This window comes from Mesocricetus auratus, unplaced genomic scaffold (genome assembly GCF_017639785.1).
Source record: "Mesocricetus auratus isolate SY011 unplaced genomic scaffold, BCM_Maur_2.0 Super-Scaffold_100003, whole genome shotgun sequence".
Taxonomy (NCBI): domain Eukaryota; kingdom Metazoa; phylum Chordata; class Mammalia; order Rodentia; family Cricetidae; genus Mesocricetus; species Mesocricetus auratus.
Window position 1 is genome coordinate 80098088 of NW_024429188.1, and position 26763 is coordinate 80124850.

General features: G+C 36.8%; 1 protein-coding gene across 10 annotated transcripts in view; it reads left to right on the forward strand.

Moving 5' to 3' along the window:
- Pak3 (p21 (RAC1) activated kinase 3) overlaps window positions 1–26763 on the forward strand; it is a 258495-nt gene that overhangs the window by 165026 nt on the left and 66706 nt on the right. For 9 of the 10 annotated variants that reach the window (XM_040744499.1, XM_040744495.1, XM_040744496.1 and 6 more), the window contains 2 exons: window positions 11389–11590; window positions 26092–26192. In XM_040744499.1, the coding sequence (XP_040600433.1) occupies window positions 11416–11590; window positions 26092–26192 (276 nt within the window). In that variant the 5' untranslated portion in view covers window positions 11389–11415. Of the gene's footprint in view, window positions 1–3492; window positions 5005–11388; window positions 11591–26091; window positions 26193–26763 lie in introns of those variants that run through there. The other variant, XM_040744500.1, reaches the window with a different exon arrangement.

Sequence of the window (26763 nt, forward strand, 5' to 3'; positions counted from 1 at the left end):
TTAAACAATATTTAATATTTGTATCCCTCCAGGCCTAGCATCACTACTATCATCGGTCAATTTTCAGAATCTCTTCCCTTCTTTGTCTGCATTATCTGTGTTTCTTATACCCGGGCTCATCATTTTTACTAGTTGGAAATAAAAGTCCTGCTTTCAATTAGATATCTGCCACATTGTCACCTGTGTATTAGTTTTAAACGGTAAGCTAATTGTGCTATTCCACTACTTGAAACATCTTTGTGTAGGCATAAAGAGGACAAACCAAATAGAAAGGCATACAAGACCTTTCTTAATTTCTCTCCACATCGTGTACCCTTCTTTTTCTGATCTCCTCTGGACATTAACACATACTGTTCATTGTGCCTGAAACAGGTCTTTCCTATGATCCGGTTACTTTCTCTCCCTAATTCAGTTCAAATATACTTCCTCTGTAAAGTTTCTTTCTTCAGGCTCCCCCTTTCTCCTACAATACCAACCTGTTTTCATCTTTGAGCTAAACTGTTATGAGTGCCCTTTTAAGTCTCTTCAAGGGGCAATGCTGTTCCTTGCTCATCTAGGCAGTTTTAGCTAATCATTTTCACCTTTTCTTCTTCAGTATTCTCTGTGTATCTGGGCACAGAATAGACATGATAGAAATGCTGAATGAATGAATAGATTTGTGAATAATTAATGATTTCCTAAGCATTGTAGAATAATCTGGAAATAGAGCTGCAATTGATCTGTTTTCTCTCCTTAGTGATATTTTTTCAGGCTCATAAAAAGATCTACTAACTAAAAAGATACCTCCCAATGTAAGCCACATAAGACAGCATAACTTAGATTTTGAAAGCAACACAAAAGAATAGTTTATTTTTCCAAGTATTGTTATTAATAACATTTTCCGAGATGTCTGACCTGCTCATATATATGTATTCAGTACTAAAGGGTTTTGTGTCAGACCCTATTGGTCTTTTCTTTTGTAGCTTATCTGGAACTAGAGTCTTGACTCTTAGACTTACAAATACTGCTTCCAATACAGTTTTGACATCTCTTTTTGTTCCTCATGCAGCACTAGCATCCTTCAGCTCAGTAGAAACAAGGACATAAGGCCGAGAAAAATATAAGCCTATGTACTCAGAGTAATCATTTGTTGGAATATATTATTGAATATTATCTTGTGACAACATGTGATTCCTACTTTTCAAATTCTGGTGAACTCTTACACACTCATCATACACTATTCATCCCCTTGACTCTTTTGAGGATATTAACCATGTTCCCTCTTTTATCCTTCCTTGTGAAGCATCTTATGCCTACCTGGATTGTATTACACTGTCTACCTACTGTCTACTTTCCTTGAAGACAAGGAATGGTCTTGATCCAACTCTATATTCTCCCTATATTCTTATATCCAATGCCATGTGATATATCCAGTGTCATCTCTATATTCTCCCTGTATCCAATGCTATCTGGTAATAGGTGGCATGAATGGGGGTGTAAGTGAGGACTGTGGTTTTTAAAGACAATATCTAATATTTATATGCTATTATTTTCTTGGTAGTTATATTGTTGTCTATACATTCTGTACGTGTTTAAGGATATTATGCAGCCAGTGTTCAAACTACCAACTTCACTCAGAGCCACTTAATGTATGTTTATTCTTATCACCTAGCATGATACCTAGAACACAGTACTTATAAAGATTTGTTAAATAGGTGAGAGTGTACACAGATGGGTTGCTTAGGGATCAGTTCTTAATAGCAATGTCATAATATTTAGCTCCTCAAAGGGTAGTGAGTCTGTTTTTGTCCGCCGTTTTTCTGAAATGAAAGTCAACCTCAGAGTAACAAAAATAAAGCACTAACTAGTGTGTTTTACTGTTAAAGGCAATAAGTTTAAGATTCTTTCTTTACCTGTATGCATCTATATAACTTATAGATCCTTATTAAGCTGTGCAGACAAAGGCATGGGACATTCCTAGGTGATCTGCTCAAGGCCATCAGCCTATCTAATGGTTGTTTGAAACATTTTGAATGGTATATCACAGAGAAGTTGCTAGGGTCACTTTCAAAGGAGTTGGGCTATTCCAAGACGAACATCATTTCATGGAGTTGTGTATATTTATTATGAAGCACTGGATTCCCTTTCCTTATCCCCAATACATTTGTCATGATATATTGCAAGCCATAGTTGATGTTCCGCAGGACTAATTTGGAAACTCCTCGGTGGTTCCTCCTCAGGCCTGCTGACTCTGGTTCTTCACACTACACTCTGTTTCTCTTTCATCTGTAGTTTTCCTCACCAAATACCATTTGTTTTTTTCCTTTGAGATGAGTGCCAGGCCTGGCCTTGTCAGGGTCATAGAAAAGTGCATAGCAGTGTCCTCTTTGTATGTGTATGGACACTGGGGAAAGAAAGCTGATTATGTTCTGCAGGAAGATCTGTTCTATCAGAAACCCATCACAAGTTATATCTTCTGTAAGTGGACAGTGGCTTCTGTAATCAAGCAGCAGAGAGACGTAGAGCAAGGAGATCAAGGACCTTGTTTGATCTCACAATTTGCCACTGAAGAGTTTATGTTAGCTGTAGAGAGAGCCCAACACTATCAATTGTGAAGTTTCCATTCAGGTTAGGCTCTTTGTTTCTAAACAATTACTTTGCATGACTTATGACGCTTTCTGAAACTCACGGCCAGTTTTGTTTGTTTGTGTTGTTCTTGTAGTTTTAAGACAAGGTCTCATGTAGTGTTGGCTGGTCTTGCACTCTTGCTACCTGTGATTCTCAACTGCAGTGATTGCATGAGTGCACCACTATGCCATGTTTGGTGGTAGTTAGGGGGAGGGCAGCAAAGATGAGGAATTTATAAGCAGGCCTGTGGTCAAGTAGATGTTTATATTTGACTATTCTTGAAGTGGGATAAATGAAATTTAAGTTTTGTCACCTCCCATTCTTCTTCCATTATTTTAGGGAAATTTTTGTATAAAAGTGTTTTCATTTTAGATTTATTTTATTTGTATCTGTGTTTTGTCTGATGAACTCCCTAGAACTGTAGTTATGGACGGCTGTCAACTGTCATATGAATAGTGGACACTGAACCCCAGCCCTCTACAAGAACAACAAGTATGCTTAACTAATGAACCATCTTTGCAGCCGGAATTTTTTTAATTGATATTATTTCATGTTTCCTAATGTCTCTCAAATAAGGCTCTAGAACACATGCTTATCCTTTTAAAATTGTGGGTGGATATTTAAAATTTGATTAAAATACAGAAAGCTAGTGGGTAGAGTTGCTATCTTTTGTCCTAGCTCAAAGATTTTTAAAAATTTATTTGTTCTTTTAAATTTCATTTTACATTCTAACCACAGTTCTCCCTCTTCCCTCTTCCCGCCTCTTCCGCACTTCCCCTCCCCAGCCCAGCCCCAATCCACTTCTCCTCACAGGTAAGGGCTCCCATGAGGAGTCAACAAAGTCTGGAAGAATAGGTTGGGGCAGGGCCAGACTGCTCTCCCATGCATTAAGGCTGAGCATGGCATTCCACCACAGGGAATGGACTCCAACAAGCTGTGCTAGCTCAAATTATTTAACCCCCAAATCTGACAGGAAATCACTTTTGACTGAAATATAGGCTGTGCTAAGTTGATCTAAGTTCTTGGTTTAAGAATAATAGCAGATCTCAACTGCTGTAATATAGCTCTCTTCAGACATGCTTGGGCATCTGCCTTATGCACAGCCAGCCACTCTGGGTACAGGGAAACTAGGAACACAGCAAGGAGCTAAGATAATGAGCTGTGAGTCACAGGTTGATAAGCAGCATCCAAGCATCTCAATGCAATGCAAAAAGCCCTAGGAAATTTAGCAATTGAAATTCTGAGCTTAAATTTAAGAAAATGTGTTGATGTTTCACTGTGGTGGATAATTATAATCCATGCATAGTAAAAGGGAGCAGCTAGAACACTGGAGACCCAAGACATTGACTCACCACACCCTGCTCCCTAGGGCTATTAGTCTGCATCTAATTTGTTCCATCTGAATGTTTCCAAGGATATTACATTTTCTATTTGAGAACCCGGAAATGTCTTATTACTGAATTTTGCTTTCCTTTTATATTCCACCTATTCCTTTGAGGCATCCTTTAGTTTAATTATTTCTGTTCTTTCTTGCTTAAAAATATCTCTGCCTTTGTACTTTATGCTTCTTACTTTATCTGAGGTCTGTTGGCACTGACAATAAAAACCCGAATCCTGTAATGATACATTAGTCAGTAAGTATAAATACACACCAGACAATCATTAGCGCTTTCTTGGCATTAGCTCATGCAGCATATATAATAAATAATAAAGTATGGTGCTGCATATATTTAGAGGTTTAAGAAGTCATTTGAAAAGCAACTATTTGTCCCTTGTAATATATGTAGACTATGAGGTCCAGGTGCTTGAGGTATACCTACTGATTTCCTTTTCAACAGCCTGACACTGAGATCTGTAACTATAATCTGCTGATTTCTTGGCCTCAGTGCCAGGTTCCTGATGAAAACAATGGAAGTCTGTCATAAGAATGTTAGCAGGGAACAGGACTACTGTACAGCTGACCTCATTTGCGTGTGTGAATGAAAGAGTACATGAATGTTTTCTATGTGAGCGTGCTTGTATGTATGTCATCAGTGAGCTATCTCTTGCATAATCTCACATTGAAACTAGACGGCTGTAAAAGGAGCTAGTGCCTCCCTTGCTTGTCCGGCTGCTTTTGCAAATCTCCTGCCTAACAAGTAGCTCAGCTCCTGATCAAATGATCTTACAAATGGCTTCCCTCCATTATCCACTGTAATGGTATCTCCCTGGCGAGGCTCTCTGAAACAGCACACCCCTGTCTGATAGCAGAGTTCTCTTGGTGAGTGCTCCCAGAAGAGGCAACCTCCAAAACAAGGCTGTCTAAGAACTGGTACAATCAGTCAACAAAACCTTTTGGAGTTCTACCACTAAACTGAATAGCTTTGGGCCTTTGGATGGGAGAAGCAAATGAAATCAGTAAGTACCAGCCTGAAGTGAGTTGGCTATGAAAAGGCTATACTTTTTGTCGTGCTATATCTGGAGGTATAAAGCATGTATAAGAGAAGGGTGTGCATCTTTCTGCTTACTTGGATATATATCAGAGTGTTGTAATGTGCTGTTAAAAGGGAATTGGCAAGAGTTCAGGAGTTTAAGGTATCCTAGACTTGGTGTGATAGCTTATTTTGTCACTTAACCTATACTCTGAACATTGTTCATGAAGGACATGGGGATGGTAATACCTTCTTCACTGTGTTAATGTGAGACCCAAACCAGAGCAGAGCATGGAAGCATTTTAGAAATTACAAACTTGTATATCTTAAAAATGAGATGTTGTTCACCAGATGCTAGCTGCTTCTTCAATGATGCCCATCTGCTTTGCAGTTAGACTAGTGCTAGTATTTGTGAGTAGGCTTTCTTTGCTCAGACTTGCTATAAGTAGCAATGCAGACTTATATAACATTATGAAAACATACTCAAAGCTGAAACTAATGCCTAGAATGTATAGTGCTCCACTTAATCATCTCAAATACAATGCTTGTTGGGAACAATATACAGTACTAGGTAATGTGAAAGCATGCACTTATCAGAGAGGGGCTCCTACCCTCATGGAGCTTATGATCTATTGAGAGGGAATGGTATGCATAATGGCTCCATGCAGCTTGAGACAAAGATGATAAAAATCCTAAGTTAGGCCTATGTAGTTGCCTATGGTTAATGGATGGGCTCTACCTTGTTCACTTAGTCTGTGAGTATCAGTATGATCCCAGATTATTTTAGAGACTTAGATTTGGCTCATTGTCTTTACTATAAAATATACGTTTGGCATAACATAGGGATTAATGTCTGAAACATATATAGAAATATTCAGATACAAGTTGCTATAGAAATACAAAGTAATATATAACACTTTTTCATAAGATTTTGTACCCTTATGAAAGGCTACATGACTTTTCCTTCTTTTTCTTTCTTGTTTTCTTTTGGTGGTGGGGAAGAAGGAGACAACTTATAAATCATCTACTATGTTTTCTCACATTGTCAGTCATGATTTTTGAAGTAGGTAAGTTCATTTGCTAATGATGCATGAAATATAGAGTGGTTTTGATATTGGCCTAGGCTAATTACCAAGATGTGGTATGTTTCCCACTAAACTCTATGCTTAAACATTTGCATGGCCATCTTGAAAGTGTGTGTTTAAGGTACAAGGGAGCATAGAAAAAAGACAAAAAGTGTAATTCTTGAATCCCCTTTCCTACCACAAAAGTACTAGTAGTGTATACACAATTCCAATAAAGGCAGAAATCTCATCTTCATTTACAAAATATGGCTCTGTACTAATACAATTATCTAAGGAGATATATGATGACTTAAAATCTATGTTTATTCAATACCTTGAAGTCTAAAGGCTGTCATTACAATTTTAATACATGATCTATAGCACTAATTTTTCTTACATGGAACCTCCCCGACCAAAGAACTTCCAGATGATACACTCATGTTTTAATAGGATTCTGCTGCAAGCCTACTATGCCTCTGAAATCCTTAAGTCCATATTCTTTCATATGTCATCACAATTTATTGGACATTATTCTATTCTATTTTCTGTATCTATATCAATATACTAGAAACATTATAGTTTACCCTGGATATTTCCTGTAGGCTCCATCCCAGTCTTAATGGTGTATGCTCTAGTTTCATACACAAAGAATAGTAAACAATGTTTGTGTGATCATAAATGCCTGTGTTGCTGCTGATTTGGGGGCTTTCATTTGATTGTGGCTGTGCATTTGCTAGGCTGTATCTTTGATTGAAGGGCAGACAATATATTTGTTTTGTTGATTTCATTTGCTTATGACTTAATAGATGGTCTTGTAATTTGTAGGACCAGAATTTCTGGCTTGTCATCCTACATATACTTGTTATACAGTACCTTTAATTAATGGACACAATTAATTGGCATTTTTGGCTGCATCCAATTTAACATACATGTCATAGTGTGAATTTTGATCATGCTATCTAGTGTACAGTTGATTACTGTTCTTTTACCTTGACTTTTATATCTGTGAAAGTTGATGACTTTGTTTTCTAACCTTCTGAGAGTTTATTCTGGTACTGCATATCAGGAGAATGTATGTTGGAAAAATGATAAAATAATGACAGTGGTTGAACTTTTCTAATTGTTGTATTTTAATAGCTATTTTCCTCCCAAAACGCTTTGCAGCAAGGTTCTTTTTCAAGAGGCAAGTCAGTAAGGAGCTATGTGTCTTCATTTAGTCACCCATGTACATATGCCCTCACGCTGTGCGTTAGACTGAGAGGAGAGAGGAAAAGACAGGAAAAACAATTGTAATGTATCCTAGTGATTTTAAAACAGGCTGTTAACAATCCTTGGTCATAGAAAAATAAAATATTTTTATAACAAATTCATTCCAATTGCAATTACAGAGCATATGTCAGCACTAACTCCCAAAGGCTGGTTCAAATATGCGTAGCATCCAAAGGAAAATTTTGAATTCTTTGTGAATAATGTAGTAGCTATGTAATCAAGTTATGAACAGGTATAAATTGTGGCTGTTTATACACTAGTGTTAGCTAGTTTTCCACAATGCTAAAGGTCAGTATCTAAAAGTGAAACAAACGGCCTGTGGCTAGATCTAAAGTGCTACTTACTTGGAAGTTTAGTTTCTGTTGTAGAAGTGAAAAACAACAGTTAACTCAAGACTAAACAGTTTTTTTACTGGGCTCCTAGAGAATAATAGTGCTTTTGTATTATACTTGAAATGGAGCCCACAGCCATCCAAAACAAAATAGTCTCTTTTAAGATCTTGGAAATAATGACATCATAGGCAGATTGAAGCAACTATCCATTAATAGTGTCCTTTGTAGAAAGCTGTCTCAGAAGAGGACCTGACTTAGTAAATTGGTATTCTTTACAATCATAACATAATAAGATTCTCTCTCTCTTCATTTATGAAGAGGACAAGATACCTCCCACTTGGGAAAAATACATTAACAGCAAGGCTTCCTTGTGAATGCCTCTCCTTTCCAACTGTCTGCAAAAGCATGCTTTGAAGTACTTGCTTTGAAGGTGGGTTAACAATGTCAAGAAGATAATTTTTGTTTGTACTTTATAAAACTTGACAAAGAGCTGAAGCAGTATCAAGATAATTCAAAGAAAATTAAATCTGTAAAGTTTATACAAATGAAGAGTGTTTAGATCATGCTTTATATTTCCAGTGTGGAACTGGACGTCCATTCTTCAGTCTCATGTTCATCTCCATAAAGGGTTGTTCCAACCCATCTGATGACCCCCCTGATGAGGCCAATGAAGCTAAAACCAATCTAAAACCACTTCAATTTGTTGAGCAATAGAAAGTTATCCACAGAAACTCAGCTCTCTGCAGAGTTCTTGGTTCATCACACTGTGTCAGTGTTTTTGTAATTTGAGTTGAAGGGTTTTAGGACAGCATAGAAGAGTTTTCTATTGCAAGTAGTCCTTAATCCTCAACCTAAAAGAGACCTGGTCAGATAACATCAGGGTCATCAGGTAGCTCGAAAAGAAACAGTACATGTTTCCTTGTTTACATAGTGTAATTAGGAATGTGTAAATAGGTGTGGAAGCCACACCTATTTCTTAAGAACAAAGGAGCACAGTATTTTAAATTACGTAGTTGCTCTAGAACCCTTGTTGTCCTAGACTCTTGCCTTGTTATGCAAGATCAGATTTGTTCTAAAGAGGGCATGCTTGACTCTGCCTTCTCTCATATCACGTTAAGTAATATGCCATCAGAAAATATGTATCATCTGGAAAACTGTAGCTCTTTATATATGTGGGGGCACAACTTTCCAGAAATTTCTCTTAGTATTACCAATTAAATACTCAGGTACTGCCCAGTAACTTTCACATTTAGCTTTTTTCTTTCTATGAAGCTACATTTTTGTAATGATAACTTCACATTTAGACATAGTATGGAGCCCAGCACAGTCTCATACCAAATTCTTCCCAGTGGCTATATGAAAACTGTGAGGTGGGCCAGTAAAATATAGTGCTACTGGTGAAGTCAATCTTTTCTGGAGAAAAGTAAATATAGAAGGACCACAGGTCTAAATGCAAAAGAGAGTGTAGTTCATTAGCCCTGTGTTCACATGTGTGCTACAATAATTACTAGTACCATTAGCTTGTGTGCATATAATTCACCTTGACATCATTGTTAGATGTTTTCATTGTACCTCATGCTATATTTTCACTTATACGGACATATGAGGCTTATCAGGTTATTGTTGGTGATGACAGGACATTTATTACCAGGTTCTTTCACTATAATGATTACTGAAAAGATACAAAATTTGTCTTAATTCATTAGGATAATGCAGGTACCCAGCAAGAAAAAAATATAGTATTTAATACCTATTCCTTTTCCGGTGTTAGACCATTTCTCATATTCACATAATAAATTTGGGTTATTTTCCACTCATTAATACTTTCTTTCTCCTTCTTCTCCAGCTCCAGATGAAATGCTTCTTCTCACCCAGTCTGCCTAGTTTCATGTTTTCTTTTGTCCTGTAGCACATTGGTTTTAGTTAAAGTCTCTTTCTGGGGTGTGAGGGGCCAGTTATTTACTAGAACAAGCACAACTTAGACGTGGCTATACCACTGATGAAAATGCTAGTCCCTCCTCCAATAACCTGTAATTGCCAAAAGACCTCAGGGAGAGAGTGAGGCTTCATTGACTGTACATATTGACTGAATTTAGAACATATGGAGATTAATTTAAGATTTTATTACAATATATTACTATATAAAATAATTTCACTATGGTATTTCTTTTGTAGTCTGGTTAATTTCATTTATTTTGTTATTTTTCAGTTGCATTCAGTTTTCTACGAACAGGATTTCATAAAACAGTAAAATTTTTTAATTTTTATTTTTAAATTTAAATGTAAAAATTTAACTTCTCTTCATATGATATAATTCAGGAGTCATTGTTAAAAACAATAAAAATACTGTAACCACTAAAACTAAAAGGAATTATGACAAACCATTTATTTGCTCGTTTGTTTGTTTTGTTTTGTTTTGAGACAGGGTTTCTCTGTGTAACCGCTCTGGCTGTCCTGGAACTCACTCTGAAGACCAGGCTGGCCTCAATCTCAGAGATTCCTCTGCCTCTGCCTCTCCAGTGATAGAGGTTAAGGTGTGTGCACCTTTACCTACTGGCAGGTATTTCTTATTGCAGCAGTTAATGAGTATGCCCTTCGTTATTTCTCTAATTAAGTTTACTTACAGTAAATGTCCTTTTCATAGCGTGACCTGGTAAGTTTTATTTGGAGAGTTAATACATCCTAAAATAGAAGTAAATAACACTGTAGCTGTGTTTGATTTTTTTCTTATATTCAAACCATACCATACATTCATTCCAAAGGCACTTTTAGGACCCGGCTTGTGCCTGTGAGTGTTAACTCCTATAAGGGGAACACTAGAATTAGAATAAGAATGCACTTGAACATAAACATTTCCCTGGAGATGCCATACTTTTTCCACTTCAACCTCTGAGTTGGATGAAACATAAGTGCCTAAGTAAGTGAAATTCATAGTAAATAATAAATTCCAAAAACCTAGACTAGATTTTACATCCAAAGTACCTTCCTGGGACATGAAATATGACAGAGAATAAAATTATGATGTCTCCTTGTGGAGCTAGAGCTCTGTCTTTGATCATAATGACATTCTGCTGCCATTTTTAGTTGCTTGCTTGGGAAAAGATGGGCATTGTCTGCCATGAGAGTATACCCCAACTTTCCCGAAACTGTCATTTATATAGAAAGTATTGTCTATTTTTAAGTAATAAAAACAGCAGAAATCACTTTGCAAATCAGATATACAGAAGTAAGAAGCAGACACCAAGGAGTGCCAGTGTTACAGCAGCTAATAAATCATGGTTGTGGGTCATTGACAATCCACATCTAAGCCTGTGTCAGTTTAAAAGACTAAAACATTTGTGTCACTTGATCATTATGATCATCAGCATAGGGTTTTTAAAGAAAAAGACTGTAAACTGTTCATTTAGAGACTGTGTATGGACAACATAAAGTAGAATTTCACTGTGGGAAAATCGTGGAAGCTTACGCATTCACGTGTGCATATTGAAAGTCACTAATAACCACATTTACCTCAACTTTGATTCATTGTCTTGCTAGTTGTTGGAGAGGCAAATTTCTTCTCCCCAAAAGAGAAACCTTTCAAAATGCATAGGAAATCTGAGCGAACGATTGAGAGAGCAATGCTATCTATTTCCGGGATACTCAACTCCCCCTGTGTACAACACTTGCCTCCCTTACCTCCTGTTTGCCACTGCTTTCCTTTAGGAGCTGTGAAATCAGCTGCAACTGAAAATGTCTGACAGCTTGGAGAACGAAGAAAAACCCCCAGCTCCCCCACTGAGGATGAACAGTAACAACCGTGATTCTTCAGCACTCAACCACAGCTCCAAACCACTCCCCATGGCCCCTGAAGAGAAGAATAAGAAAGCCAGGCTTCGCTCTATCTTCCCAGGAGGAGGGGATAAAAGTAAAGTATCAGTGTCCGGGCATTCCAAAGGGGCCAGTTTATTCTTTCCTTTGCTCTTTCTTTCTTGGGTAGTTGCTTCTGGAGCATTGGTTGTTCAGGGCCTGCTTGACCTTTACATCTACAACTTCAGAGGTTGCCATTTGTCAGGGGATCATGTTTGATTGACTTCCTATGGCATAAAGAAAATTATACATGTTGTTTGTCTCTCACATAAACTGGATTTATAGTTTTAAATGGAGGGGAACTATCACAAGAGCTGGGTATTGAGTGTAAAACAAGAACTTGTTTTCTGAAAATTTAGGGTAGATTTAAAAGAATTCCTTCCTAACTCTAAGATGTCCATTTTTGATATTTGAGTGTATAGGCATGTTTACTTCTGTATATCTTTTCAGTAACTGAAGATTTTGAGTTAACTATACAGGAATAAGTCCAAGTTACCACAATGTTGTCTGTCTGAGTCACAGGTAGGAAGGATAAGTTCTTTGTTCCCTCTATTCCTCTACCAGTTGTCACTTACATAGTCAGTTCCATGTGCATGAAAAGTCACAATGTATTATCATTTACCCACGTGGCATTCATAATACAATGTGTTGCTTAAATGGTGTATGATACCACTTTGTGACACTTGGTTATCTGAATTCCTTAGTAAGCAGCTTATGAGGTTGTGAGGTTATGTTAATTGCTATAAAGCTGAAACACGGATCCTGCCCACGTAACTATTGAACAGGATGTCAGTAAAGTAAACGTATGATCAATGGCATTTGCCAAAAGGAAAGAAAGGTAGTGCCTTTGAAAAAGAAAAGTCATTATTTGTCTCTGTCTACTAAAAGAAGCAGTTTGGGGGTGTTTATATACTGTTACTGAACTTATAGTTTGTATCACAAGAGCTGAAATTATTCTTAGTGACTAAGTTGCTTTCCCCTCATGACCTAAGGATTGAAGAGACTTAAAAGAATAATGAGATACCTTCCACACAAAGGGTCTGTGACCTTATAAGGGGGAATTCTAAAAACATGTTTGCCAATACTTAAGTGGATCTTGAAAACTATTTTCTGAAAGTAAAGGATGGTGTGAGAACTGACGGTTTGTCACTATCTAGAAAGCAATTCGTTTGTAATAGTGATGCTGAAGAAAGGATCTGTATACTACATCTGCTATATTTGCAGAGAGTGGGTGAATAATGGATGGCTCTGCCCAAGTCTTGGGTGCTTAAATGTGCATGTTTTTGATGTCTTTGAAAAGTCCTACTTGTCCTTTAAAGAATATGAGTTCAGCAAAATTGTAGAGGTTGACATTTCTGTTTCATGCCAATAGTTCAAATGACCTCACAGTAAAACCACTGCTGTTCTCCAGAAAAGTATGCCCAAATCTTCTCAGGGGAAAACAATCTGAGCCAAATGTTTCTTGAACTGGCATGCAAACAGAAGAGCCTGGATGACTTTGGCTCTTATTCAGAAATAGTTTGAACAGTGCTTTCTTAGAGAAATTCAAGAGTACTTGAAAGAAAACTTTAGTTCAAAAGTCCTGGTGATTTTTAGCAGCCATTTGGTACTTCATATTCATTTGCATGCACACACACACATATATATATCAGCCACATTTTGACTTCCACCTTGTATATCAATGTATGGTCAAGCCAATCAGGAAGATGTAGTAATTATATGTCATTTACCAGCTGAAAGTCTCACAAAGGTTCTGAAGGTACTAGAGTGGGGGATTCTTAAACTATTACTAATGCAGCATCCTTAATGAAAGAGTCACTAGCTAGTTTGCCAAAGCCTAGTATAGTGAAACCCAGAAGATTTGACAAGAGGTAGTGAAACGTCTTTCAGCATCTCCTCCTGAAGGCAATAAAATTTTGAATCAAGAAGAGCCTATAAATGATGAACTTTTTAAGTAACTAATTTTGAATATGAACTTGTTCACACTAACATGTGATAGGATATTTTATAGGATGCTCTTCAGGGAGGTTCTTGTATGCCAGAGGGACATATCATAAGGGACAATAAGATAATTAAGAATTTTTGAGACTGGAAGACAAAGTTATAAGGAAGGTGAGCCATTATTTTTAGAACAAGAGTAAGACATTCCAAGGAAACTAATGAACATTGGAATCTTTTCATAGCAAAAACTACCTGTTTAAAACTTGACATGAATCACCAGAAACCTTCTTAAGTCAAACTTTTAAGTCATCAGTTACCATTTACTAACATTACCAGACATCTAACAAGCTACCTTCAGAGAAAGTTTGGATGACTTCATTGCACTTACAAAGAAAGTGCTATAAGAGTGGTTTATTTTTCATACTGTAATGAGAAGCTAATGTGGAAAAGGTCCTAGATCACTTAGGCAGTGGTACTTAATTAAACACCCTTATTGAGTAGCTGATTAGTTGTCTTCAAAGTTGAATCAATATCTAATTTGTTTGGGTTTCTTTTCAAAAGATATGACAGAAGTCATCTTCACAAGGGGATAAAGTCAGTAAGCAATGTTGCTTATGTTCATGCTTTTTGATACAGCTTCAAGATGGGATTTGAAGGGCACTGAGAACACTTGCATCCATGATCTGAACTAAACAGTTCACCACTGAGCATTGCTTCACTATCACTCTCATTTTCACTACCATAAAGACTAATGTGTATGTTCTTATCATCCCTGAAAATCATCTCGGGGATCTAAACAAATTATGTAGTCCTTTCATTATTACATATTAAGTGATGGAAGCAACTATTATTCTTCTTATTTAGTGTATTATTGTTATTATTATTGCATCCAAAATATTTATGAGATATTTGAAAAGTTCACTTGTGACCTCATTTCTAATGTCCATGTTTTTCTCTCTCCTGTCACCAAAATTTCCCCAGTTAAGAAACTGACCCTTATGGGTGAGCAGAGAATATTGTTTCTCTGTCCCTGCTTCTTGATGACCTTTTGAGTGCCATCACGGTCAGTTTTGAATCAACACAAAGAGCATTGATCATGTGTCCTGGAGGCCTAGATTCATGAAGGGCTCTGGCAGTAATGATTGTGACTTTAGGCCCGAATTTTTACCATCTGTTAAATGAGGATGGTAGGGTTTGCCATGCCTTACCAAATCTTTGTGATAACCTAAGGCAATTGTAATTACATAAGTGCTACAAATATAAATTAACTACTGCCATGAAATTGTAAGCTATTAGTCTGTTTGTGGCATTTAACAACTCCCTCAACCAAAAACTAGGTTGTTTCTTTTTAAAGCAGCTTTTGCCATGAGTGATCAGTAAATGATCACTCATTTACTGACTGCTTACTGTGTGCCAGTCTGTGATTCAGGCTCATGCATATGCATTCCTTGTTCTAGCCCACTTTTGCAGCCATAACAGTATAAGTTTAAAGCATTTAAATATACTGTCCAGGACCACATAGCAAAGAATTGAAGCCAGAAACAAACTGTTTTTATTAGACTACATTAACCATTAACCGTTCTTGCAATGGAACAAAGAGACTGAGTAGTAATCTGTGTTATTCTCATCAGAAGCCCATGGTTGCTTTCATAAGTTTTGGTGTCCTTTAAAATGTATATGAATCTCAGGAAAAGTTGGTTTTTAATTGTCATGCTGTAAATGATAGTTACATGATATTCCTGAGAATGAGAGATGTGCTAACATTTGATTTGGGTGTTTTATGGGTTAGGCTATCATTTGCTATGTGTATTTCACAGACTTGCAAATGGTTTGCTTTAGAGAAGCGAGGCTTTAAATTCATATATTCATGTATGTGAATGAGTTATTGAGGTGCTACATAGTTCCTGTTACTGTATTGAAAATACATTGCTATTCTAATCCATGGAATATGCTATCTTCTCTATACTCTACACAGCATGGTGCATTGTGGTGCAACAAGAAAGTGCTCAACTATCCTTAACAGTCTTGTTAATCAAATGTTTTGGTTAATTCACATTACTAATATCCATATAATACCCAAGAAAACATACTTAGTGTGGTAAGAGTATGTGATCTTTCTTTGGTAAAGCTAAAGGCCCTTTGGACTCTTGCAGGAGTACAAGGTTTTTATCATTTCACCAATAATATGTAGGAGTGGAAATTAATGGAGGGGTATGATCTGCTATCAGAAAGCCAGATGGCAGAGACAGATGCTCTCAAAATAGTGTTTGCATTCCTCTTGATTGTCTAAAAATAGCCATATAGTTTCATGGAAGGTCCTGTTTATAGATCACTGGCCTGCCCTTTGGGGTGAGTGCTATGTCCCATGAGGAGAGCTTCTTATCTACTCCTTCACTCCTGGAATTGGAAAGGTGTGGGACAAAGATATACTCTCCCTATCTACTGAAGCCTGTGTTCCTACTTCAAGGCTAATAAACAGGAAAAGTTTATAAAAATATGGTTGCCCACTAAAACCACCAGATGGTCAAATTGAAGACAGCTATGAAATATAGGATTTGGGAGATGTATACAATTTAGTAAAGAGATAAAGTGATATCTGAGAAGAAAGGATAAAAGGAAGAACATGGGGTAGATAGGAAGAGAGAGGCAGATAGAAAAGTGCTGTGTCGAACACTAAAATGAAGGATAGAAGGATACAAGCGTCGTCGCTAATAGTCAAGTGTTATGAAAGTTCTTTCTTACAGCAAATGAGGCTTTTTTTACCCCTCAGACCTGTACCTTATATAATTGTTCACTTGGACAGGAGTGTCTCCCTAATACACTGCCTCATTTTTGCCTTATGTTTTTCAAATATTACCCATTGAAACTGATACATCTTTGAACTAATATAAAAGAGAATGGAACAAGTACACATTGCCTAAAAAGAGATGAAAGGCAACTTCCTGATTATTTCCCATAAAGATAAATATTTTGAGTATTTTGGAAGATGAAAACAGAGAAAGTTATGAATGTCTACATGTGTCAAATGGACTGACTGCATGCCTCACATAGGACTGTCATTTCTTTGTCCTCATCTAATCATCTCCATGAAGCATCCAGCTCATGATTTAAGATTGTAGCTACTCTTGCAGAATTAGGTACCACTTGGTGATTTTATCTGTACATACTGTCTTTATAGACATTGAAGACCAGGCAGAAGGAAATAAAGAAAATTTAAATAGGCTGATTAGATCCTATGAGTTACTTTAACAAGTTTCCACAGGGCAGGAACCTTTCACACTGTACATTCCCAACTACATATTTTTTAAATCATGTTCCTCAATCCTCCTATGATGATGGCAGGGAGGCTTTTATAGAAGTCACTTTATACAAGAAGCTATTTCAGAAATATTAAATGACTTTCACAAAGTTGACCCACTACTTAGAGCTTGACACACCTAGCACCAAAACCCACAAGCCTTAGTTTAATGATTACGTCAGCAAACAAATGCAATTAATTAAGCCTGTCTTGAAAATATGTTTTACCCAGTGGAATATGCAAAAGTTGATTTTTTTAAATAAAAGGACTAACCTAGGTGAATTAGCAGTGATGACCTTGGACATTTTTTGCTTCTAAGCTTTTTTCCCCCTTAGCCTACCTTGCTAGCAAGAAGTATCTAGATTTTGTTTGTTTGCTTGAAATCGTCATTTTTATGTAGTTACTGTGTTCTTTCTAAACTATTTCCTACTACAATAGTAATGTCTGATGCTCATAAATTAGAATATTGGATAAATATATTAAACTAGAACACAAGTAATGCCCATTGTTTCTTCTCTTGCACTCCTAAACTAGCCCTCTTCCTCACTTGATGAGAACCTTGCTTTTCTACTTCAAATCAGTGTGAATTTTATCCAAGATTCTAGGTCTAAACAAGAAATAGTTCTATGGAAACTTTTTAATTTTTAACTTTCTTACCTGTCCTTCAATATCGATTTCTTCAAATAGCTGGAACCAAAATTAAAGTAGTGTTTTATGCCTGATCTTCCATTGCCATTACCACATAGTACTTCAAATATTTTCAATGGTAAAATAATAAATTTCCAGGCTCCCACATGAGAAAGCTAGACAATTAGTTTTGCTGCTATGTGAGGAAAGACTTACATGTCATAAATTCAGAAGGTAAGAAATTCCTGTGGGTCACCTCCAAAGAGAATATTTGTATAGAGAGCAGGTGTGTTAGGGACTAGACCCTTGGCAGAAATCAGTCCCTCTGGGACTATTGCTTTCACAAAGATCACCTGTTTCTTTGACACCACCTGTGGGGCTATTGTCACCCTAGGATGAACTATTCTGGGAAACTCACACTTAACCAAATATAAAAGGGCTTCAGAAGGCTGTACACTTGAGAGTGACAGCACAGTGCACGCTGTGCTGTGTGACTGTGAATCAGAGAATGGGACAAAATGATAGTAAAATGGAATAAAATATCAATAATCCCATATTTAATTCATTACACTGGTAGTTAAGTAAACACTGAAGTATTTTGAAACCTCATAAACCTCAAAGGCAATATTCTATAGACAGTCCACGAATCACAGAAAGCATCTCTCATGTAGATCAACAATGAGCAACTAAGTAAGGGTTGCCAGGTAGGAAAAATGAATGTTATAATCCATAGACTTATGAATAACACTTTAAGAACAATTTTTATATCTTTCCATCATGGCTTTTCCAGAAAAATAGAGATATTGCATAATAAACTAGGCTTTATTAGATCTCTGCTATCTTAATCGGAGCACAAGGCCAATCCACAGATCTAAGTTGTATTCTGACTTTGAGAACAAACATCATCTATTGTTATGTCAGTTCAGAAATAGGAGAATCTAGAGCCTGATTGAACTGCTTGTGTCCTTCACCCAGAAAATAGTTGTGCTCCTTATCTCCAGGTAATTTTCCAACTGCAAATCTAAGACATGTATGCGTGTATATGCACTTTAAATGGAAATCCCACACACATATGTGCACAAAGGGAGGGAGAGAGGGAAGAAGAGAGGGACTATAGGAAATGCCCAGGAATTGACCTTAGAACCAAAGATGTAGCTGTGTGTGGGTCCTTTCATTTCTCCACTGCACACCCACTGTTCTTTCTCAGTCTGAATGAAGCCTGGTGCTACCAGGGTATCTTAACAGCACAGAGCTACCTACCTTATCTTCAGAAAAACTTCATTACCTCATCCACCTGCTCACAGACCTTTCCCACACATTCTTTACCACTATCTCCACATTCATCTTTCGGTCATTCTTGATTTTCAAGACCATTCCCTCTGTGTATACTGTTGTTTTCTCATTTACATCTGTTTGCTCTACACGTTCTTACCTTTTGCTTCTGCTGAATTTCCTACTTCCTGTACCTTATAGACGGTTTATCTATCTGGTACATGTAGAGCATTTCTTGGGTCCTACCTCTAGTACACTCAGACTGTCATACATTTATACTAGAACACGTATTCTCCATTATTCCAATGTACTTCCTGTCAGGTAATATTGTTTCTTTTTTGTTAAGCTCATTCTCCCAGTTAATTTGCAAGTTTAGAGTATTTCTTAAGTCCCTAATGAATCATCTAGCATAAGCTGTCACTACATTGATTCCTAATTTAATGCATACTTACTAACTGACCCATTAGCTGATTTAAAGAAAATGAAAGGAACCTGAGAGTTACTCCATATTACCTGAATAATGAAATACTTACCTCAGAGAACTATACAATCTGTTTGTTTAGTGTTCTTTGAAAAAAATTATTTCTGTATTTTATGCTTACATTCTCTTTTGGTCTTTCTGCATTAATGCAGCTTTAATTGTTGCCTTACAAATTATGCCACATATACTGGAACAGGTTGCATATTTTTCATTTCTTTTAACATGACTTTTGTATGTGTACTTTTAGGGTAAATTTAAATAGAGAAGCTTCCTCTATGTCTGTCTTCTGCCATTCCTTTTGCTTACCTGCATGGTCCATTTTCAAGGAGCTAGAGAGTACTCTAAAAAGTAATTCTTGAAGTAACCTTATGACAGATTATGAGAAGAAAAGCATAACTCTCTGGAATTTTAGGGCAAGATGGCAAGTGGACCTCCTAAAACAAGTAAGATTCACGTGACATTTTTCTAAAACAAATTGCACAAAGCAAACAGCATTATTGAGGAATTTCACCTGAAGAAGACCAGTTGTTTCTCTATACCTTGAGTTCTGCCCAACTATGTTGACACTATATGCCTTTGACACCAAAGTGACATCTGACTAGGGATGTGCCAGAATGAATATAGAGTCATTTCCTCCAATGGGGAAACATCACTGATACCACCAACAAATTCAACTACAAAAATAACTCTAGAATGTAACCTTCACTTCCTTTATCTTCTTGGTAGACCTAGGACATTGATTCCTCACCCATAAACAAATAGCAAATAATCATGGCCTGACTCCATAATAGGGTCATTTAACGTAACGAAGGCCATCTATTCATTCATTCATTCATTCATTTATTTGTTTACTCATTTGATTTTTATGAGACATTGATTCTTGTAGTGTTCTGGGGACAAAGAAGGTCTAAATCCCAATCTCTGCCTCTAAGAAACTGATGGCTCCATAAGAGGCAAGTTAGTCAATGAGGAGAATTTACTATGGTGAGTAGAAACAGAAGCAGGTACTAGAAGGGGAAACTTGTTGAAGCCTGAATAGGAAAGGAGTTAGGGAAGGCTTCCTGAATGAGATGACCACTAACCTGAGGTGAGGTTTAAGACAGAAATTATAGAAAGAGTATGAAGAGTATAGATAGCTATGTAAGGAGTGAGTAGAATTTCTAGCACCAAGAGCAACAATGCAAAGGTAGTAGGCACAGAGCACTGCTTCTTGACTTTTCATGGATATAAGTACAAGAAATTCAGACTTGCCAGTATGCAGGATGAGAGAGGGAGGGATGGGATGACAAAGTTATGGAGAAACAATGCAGATAAGAAATGACTAATTTAGGCACTGGAATCATTAGAAATAGGATAAGAAATACAGATGCAGAATTTATAAAGGATAACCAAGAAAAGTGGTGAATGACTCAGGTTGCAAGAAAAGATCTGGAGAAGGGAGAGGTAAGAAATCGAGGAAATATAGTTTCATGTTGGTTCAGAAATATTTGCCATAAAGAGCCAGGGAGGCAAGCAACCTGAGATATCCAATGGCCAGTTATCTACACTGGGGTTGGGATTGTGGTGAGGCAAAGCTGAAAGCACCTATATAGCATGTGGATATTGTAGATGCTGAAATAAAGAAGGTGTGTTGAATAGGTTACTCAAGGAAGAGTGTGCTGATGAGGAGAGGTGACCTAATCAACCAACAGGAAACAGTCCTTAATAAGTCTAAAAAGGAAAGGCCAGAAATATAGAAGTGGATTCTAGGAAAGAGCTATGTAGAGGAGTTTTGAAATGTTTTAGATCAATGATGTTAGCTCTTATTGAGGAGACAGTAAGTGGTTTAAGGGCTGAAAAGTGGCACTTGGGAAAGAAAGAGATTAATGCATGTCTTTGGGGAGATATTACAGTTGTTGGGGAAGTGAGATAAAGTATAAATTGATTTTTGTAGAAATTTAGCCCACACAAGGAAGTGGTAAGTGATTATAGCAGTGACTCATGAATATAAGGAGGTTGAAGGATACTTTTTTTGAATGGAGAAATCTCAGTATGTCTTTTTAACCCTAAATGAAAGTTCCAGTAGAGAGGGAAATAATAAAAAGGAAGAAGAAAAAGGATCTTTCAAGAATCATTAGTGTGCTAACTAGGTGTTTGACCTTAATAGTAAAATAATCCACATTGCCATGTGATCCCTCCAGCTAGCAATCCTCAGCAATGTTAGTATAGACGTAGAGGGAATTAGGGGTTGCATTGGGTCAGCTTTGTGAGACAATTGCTAGAGGAATTCATGGAGTGAGAGTTCCTAGGACTGTAGGGTAGAATCCATTTGAATGACACACCATAGAATGTAAGCCAGAGAAGTGTTAAAATTGCCTTAAAATAGAAAGAGCCCATGTATAGAGGTTTTGTTGACATCAGTGTAGAAGGGGCATAGGAGTAAGGGCTTGAGAGAATTAGACGGTTAAAAGGATGGGAGTCTTGACTTAGAGCATGAGAAAACAGGATTAAACATATCAGGGAAAAGCTCATTCTTGGGGTTCTCCACCCTAGCTATACATTGTCTCTGGGGGTTGCAAAATCATTTGTCCAGGTATTACCTCCAGAAAGCCTGAGAGTCAGTTCTAAATAGACACCAGACATTGAAATTCTATATAATTCTCCATGTTATTCTGGTGAAGCCTGATTGAGAACCATTTCATTAAAAGATGATGGAGGGAGTGGATTGAAAAAAATGAAAGGGTAATAACACTGATCAGATCTGAGGAAGATTAAGAATCCCCCTAAGGAAAAGGCATGAAGAAGTTGCCCACTTCTATCTTTTGTTTCAGAGTAATGCTACTGTAGAGATTAGAAAGGAAAACTGAAAGCTGAGGTCTTCAAAGGACCCAGGGGCATGAATAGGAAGGAGAAAATGGCAATCACCTCTAAAGGACAGTAATTTGTAGGCAAGTGCAAAAAAAAAACCTCACATCAAATAAACAACTTGAAATAAACTGTTTGGAATAAATTGGAATAAAGTATAATTTCTTCATTCTGGCAGGTAGAAAGGACTGGGATAGTGAAGAAGAAAGAGCTTCCACTAGGATATCTGAGGAATCACACACCATCATCAGATAATTGGCAATCCACACATCTAGGGTAGGGCTAATACATCTCATTTTTAATATACATCCACACCATCATCAGATAATTGGCAATCCACACATCTAGGGTAGGGCTAATACATCTCATTTTTAATATACATCCACCAGATAACAATGATTTACAGAGAAATTTGAGAAACTGTAGCAAGAAATGATGAGAGCATTTAATGAATAGGTGTAAAGTAGAGAGAGTTTTTTTCTTAATCATGAGCTTTAGCTCCAGAAAGAATACAGAATAGTAGGATTGGGTATAGAAGGGATGCTAGATTACTAGAGGGGCTTTTGTTTCTTTACATGGTGATAGAATAGAGATGGATGGCAAAGTATGAGATTTTGGATGGGTTAGTTAGTTCTAAAGTACCAAGAAAAACTTACTCATACTTAGAATGTCCCAAAGCCAAATGGCATTTGCAATTTGTGGTTCAGCCATTAATCTGTGACTTGTTCTCTTTTCTGGAACAATATGGAAACTAGATTTAGATAGTGATGCTCACTTGAATTTATGTTCTCTGCAAATACAAACCATGAGCTAATCAGATTGAATGTTAGTCCAACAATCAGGTTAGTATGAGTTTTAGTACATATGACCAAGGTTCCCAGAATTTTTAGGGGATATAAACTCATTTTATATTTCTTAAGAAATGAAGTAAAATAAAAGTCATATATCTAAGCTCTGAATTATTAGTTATTTAGTTAATATATAGTTATTCAACCACTAAATATTTGCTGAAGGCTAAAGCAAAATTTTCTGTTTTCTGGAAAGTGCCACCAGGTTTCCAGTTATGTGGCTGCTACAAGCTTAGGTCTGTGGATCTAGTAAGAATTAGGTTCAAATACTAGTTCTGACCTTTGCCAACTGTATAAATCTGGATCCATAGTTTAAATGAGATAGCTCTAGAATTACTTTGTTCATGATGAGTCATCCTTAAAGGATGATTATTGAATGTTCAGGCACAAGACAAGTGCTAGAGAATGTAAGAGTTAAGATGGGGTGTTCTGTCAAGTGTTTTGAATTTTCCCTAGAGAGGTAGATAGGCAAAGAATATATAATAATCCAGTATTGGTAAGTACTAAGCTTGTATATTAGGTGGTTCTGTGAAAACATAAAACAAGGAGCATTGAACTTCACAGAGGGTGATTAGTATATGAGGTTTGCCAAGGTGGAGGAAGCCCTAAGAGAGAGTCTTCAAGAATAAGGACTTATGATAAAGTGCTAATGTCCAAATTTTGTAAGGCTCTAGGTTTGGTCTCCAGCACTGCAAATGAAAATAGAATAAAAAAGTAGCAACCAAATGGGAGTAATCCACACAGAGCTGGCAGGTGAAGTAAGAAATTCAATGTTACAAGCCGTAGTTTAGCATAAATTAAAGCTTGGGGGCAAGAGAGAACACATCTATTTAGGAAGCAATAAATGAATGTGGATAGTGAGTTCCATGGCAACAACAGAAGCTGGACAGGTAAACTGGCAACATCATGGTATTAGATATCATGTTCAGGAGCACACATTTTAACGTACAAGTAATGACAGGAGCATGTAAACGATCTTAAAGGCAAGAATAGGACCTGGTCACAGAATAGAGAAATGAGTCAGAGGGGACAAAACTGGAGGCAGTGGATCAGGAGGGAACTACTGATGCCTTGGACAAACATAGTGACTTCTGAAAATAAAAGAAGATAGATTCAAGAAAATTTCAGAAGCTAGACCAATCAAGTAGAAATATAGTAAAAATCTAAGATGACTCCCAAATTGTGGGTTTTGTTATCTGGCCCAATATAAGATTACTTAGTAATTATGTGGGAACATTATGATTTGAATATACAACTTCTTTTCATTTTAATTTTTCTTTTATTGAAAATGGATTTTTTCATAAATATATTATGATTATGGTTTCTCCTCTTCCTCTCAGTTCCTCCTGCTCCCCCCAACCTGGACCCACCCATTTGCTGTCTCAGAAAACAAACAGCTATGTAAGAAATAACAATAAAGTAAAATAAGCTAAGATAAACCTAAAACCATCAAATCATATGATTTATTTCACAATTTTTGTATATTTTAGAATAATTTCTTTCAATAATCTATTGGAAATGGGTAGTATAACCCCTTATTTGCTCCATTCCTCCACAAAAAGGAGTCTAAGACCATGCTCCTCCTCTGATCTCGGAGGTTAGCAGTTTTACTTCCCTGAGAGGAAACCAGAGGAGGAGCAAATTTGCCTTTCTTGCTTTTTGCACTTGGCCTCAACAGAAGGCAAAAGACTGGCTAGCAAGCAACTTTCTAGACTTTGAGTAAAGTCTATCCAGAAATTTGCTTCTGTGGAGTATTTATATTTAAGACATTATGCCATAAATGTGCAGCCAGCAGAGAAGCAGGGACAATGTTTACTGGCAAAGAAGCCATGGATGAAGGTTGATATAAAGATATAGGGGCATAAAATAGAGGTTCTTCAACTGGAATCTAGGTGGATTATAAACTTCTGAAAGTAAATGCAAAATTGTGTATGTAGCTTTACTATTTGCTTCTATGGAGTATTTATATTTAAGACATTATGCCATAAATGTGCAGCCAGCAGAGAAGCGGGGACAATATTTACTGGCAAAGAAGCCATGGATGAAGGTTGATATAAAGATATAGGGGCATAAAATAGAGGTTCTTCAACTGGAATCTAGGTGGATTATAAACTTCTGAAAGTAAATGCAAAATTGTGTATGTAGCTTTACTACATTTTGATGGATAGATGTCCTATAATTTCTTCAGATTTTTCAAGTGGAACTTAGGCTATAGAGGATATCAAGAGCTGGTTTCTGCTGGGCGGTGGTGGTGCATGCATTTAATCCCAGCACTCGGGAGGCAGAAGCAGGTGGATCTTTGTGAGTTCAAGACCAGCCTGGTCTACAAGAGCTAGTGCCAGGACAGACTCCAAAGCCACAGAAAAACCCTGTCTCGAAAACAAAACAAAAAAGAGCTGGTTTCTATGACATAACTGAAACTACTTCAACAGGCTTCCAAAATCCTGAGGAGCCTTGATAAATTACGAATTATGTATTTAAAATTTTCTATTTTTTTACTTATATAAAAGTCTCTTTTCAAAGTGTGTAAAATATTTGGTAATACAATAGCTTGATCCATCTCTGTCAGCCAGATTAGGGAATTGCTTGACATAGGTTTGTGTCTAAGAGTGGAGTTGGTCTACGGGTAAAGACTTGGTATAGAGAAAAACTGCAGCAGGAAAAAGACTGCACTGGGGAAGGTAAATCAACAAACACACAGATACTCAAATAAATAATGGTTATTGTGTGAAGAAGAAAATCAGTCCTCATTGTCAAGGAAATGAAGAGGCACATGCTTAGCCATATCCAGGAAGGATGATCAATCAGAAAAGAGGAAAATAAAGAAAAAGTTCCCAGGAGTTACTTCAGTGGAACAAGGACAAGGGGAAGCTGTCCCATTTGCTCCTCTGAAGAAGTAAAAATCATAGTTGACCAAGTATAAATGGCCGCTATGGTATGCAAACATGCAGAGGAATTTGTACTAACACTGAGAGGTCTCAAGTCACTTTTGAGCAAGGATAACATCAATTACTCGAGCAGGCTTGCTATAAGCAATGACATCTTCTCTGAGGTTAAGTCACATAGCACATATGTTCTTGAAAATACTGAATCTTAAATTTTTCACCCTCCTGAATCTTAAAATTTAAATTTAAGATTTAAGCCAGTCAGCTGTCTCTATTTTATAATTGTTTTGATGGGCCTACTTATACACCTTAGGGAAGCCAAAATATACTTCAAATAAATACATGTTAACATTTTGTCTTTAGCCAATAAGAAGAAAGAGAAAGAACGCCCAGAGATCTCTCTTCCTTCAGACTTTGAACATACGATTCATGTGGGGTTTGATGCAGTCACCGGGGAATTCACTGTAAGTAAGCTCCTTAGTTTGTTTTGTAAGCCATGAGAAAAACCTATTTCCTTTATGAAAATAGGTTTCAAGTAAGAATTGCTGTATTCCAAAATGTTAGACTGGAGATGGGCTATTTCCTGAACAATCATACATAGGAGAAATAACATTGACAAAATAATTCTGTCCATCTTTTTAAAAAAGTGTCTGATCACCCTATAATTTTCAACTTATTTGAAAATATTTGCCAAGGCACAGGAAATGTAGCTGTAGCAAGAGACCCTGCGTGAACCTGTTTGTTAATCATGTAAAGCTAATCAAATAATAATTTATTCAACTTGGCCAGTGAAGGCAGTTCATCTGAATAATTTAGGCTTTTCGGTGAGTCCTGAATTACACAGATCGGCTAACTACACTACCAAAAGTCTCTGCAAAATTTGCCTCTTCACCCCTTCGATTTTAAGAACATAGATTATTTTTAAGGTTATTAATAATTATATTTTGTAGACATTCAAAATCATAAGCCCCATGTTTCAGGAAGGAATATTAATAATTGTATATCACATATGCACTAGTAGTTAGTTGTATTATT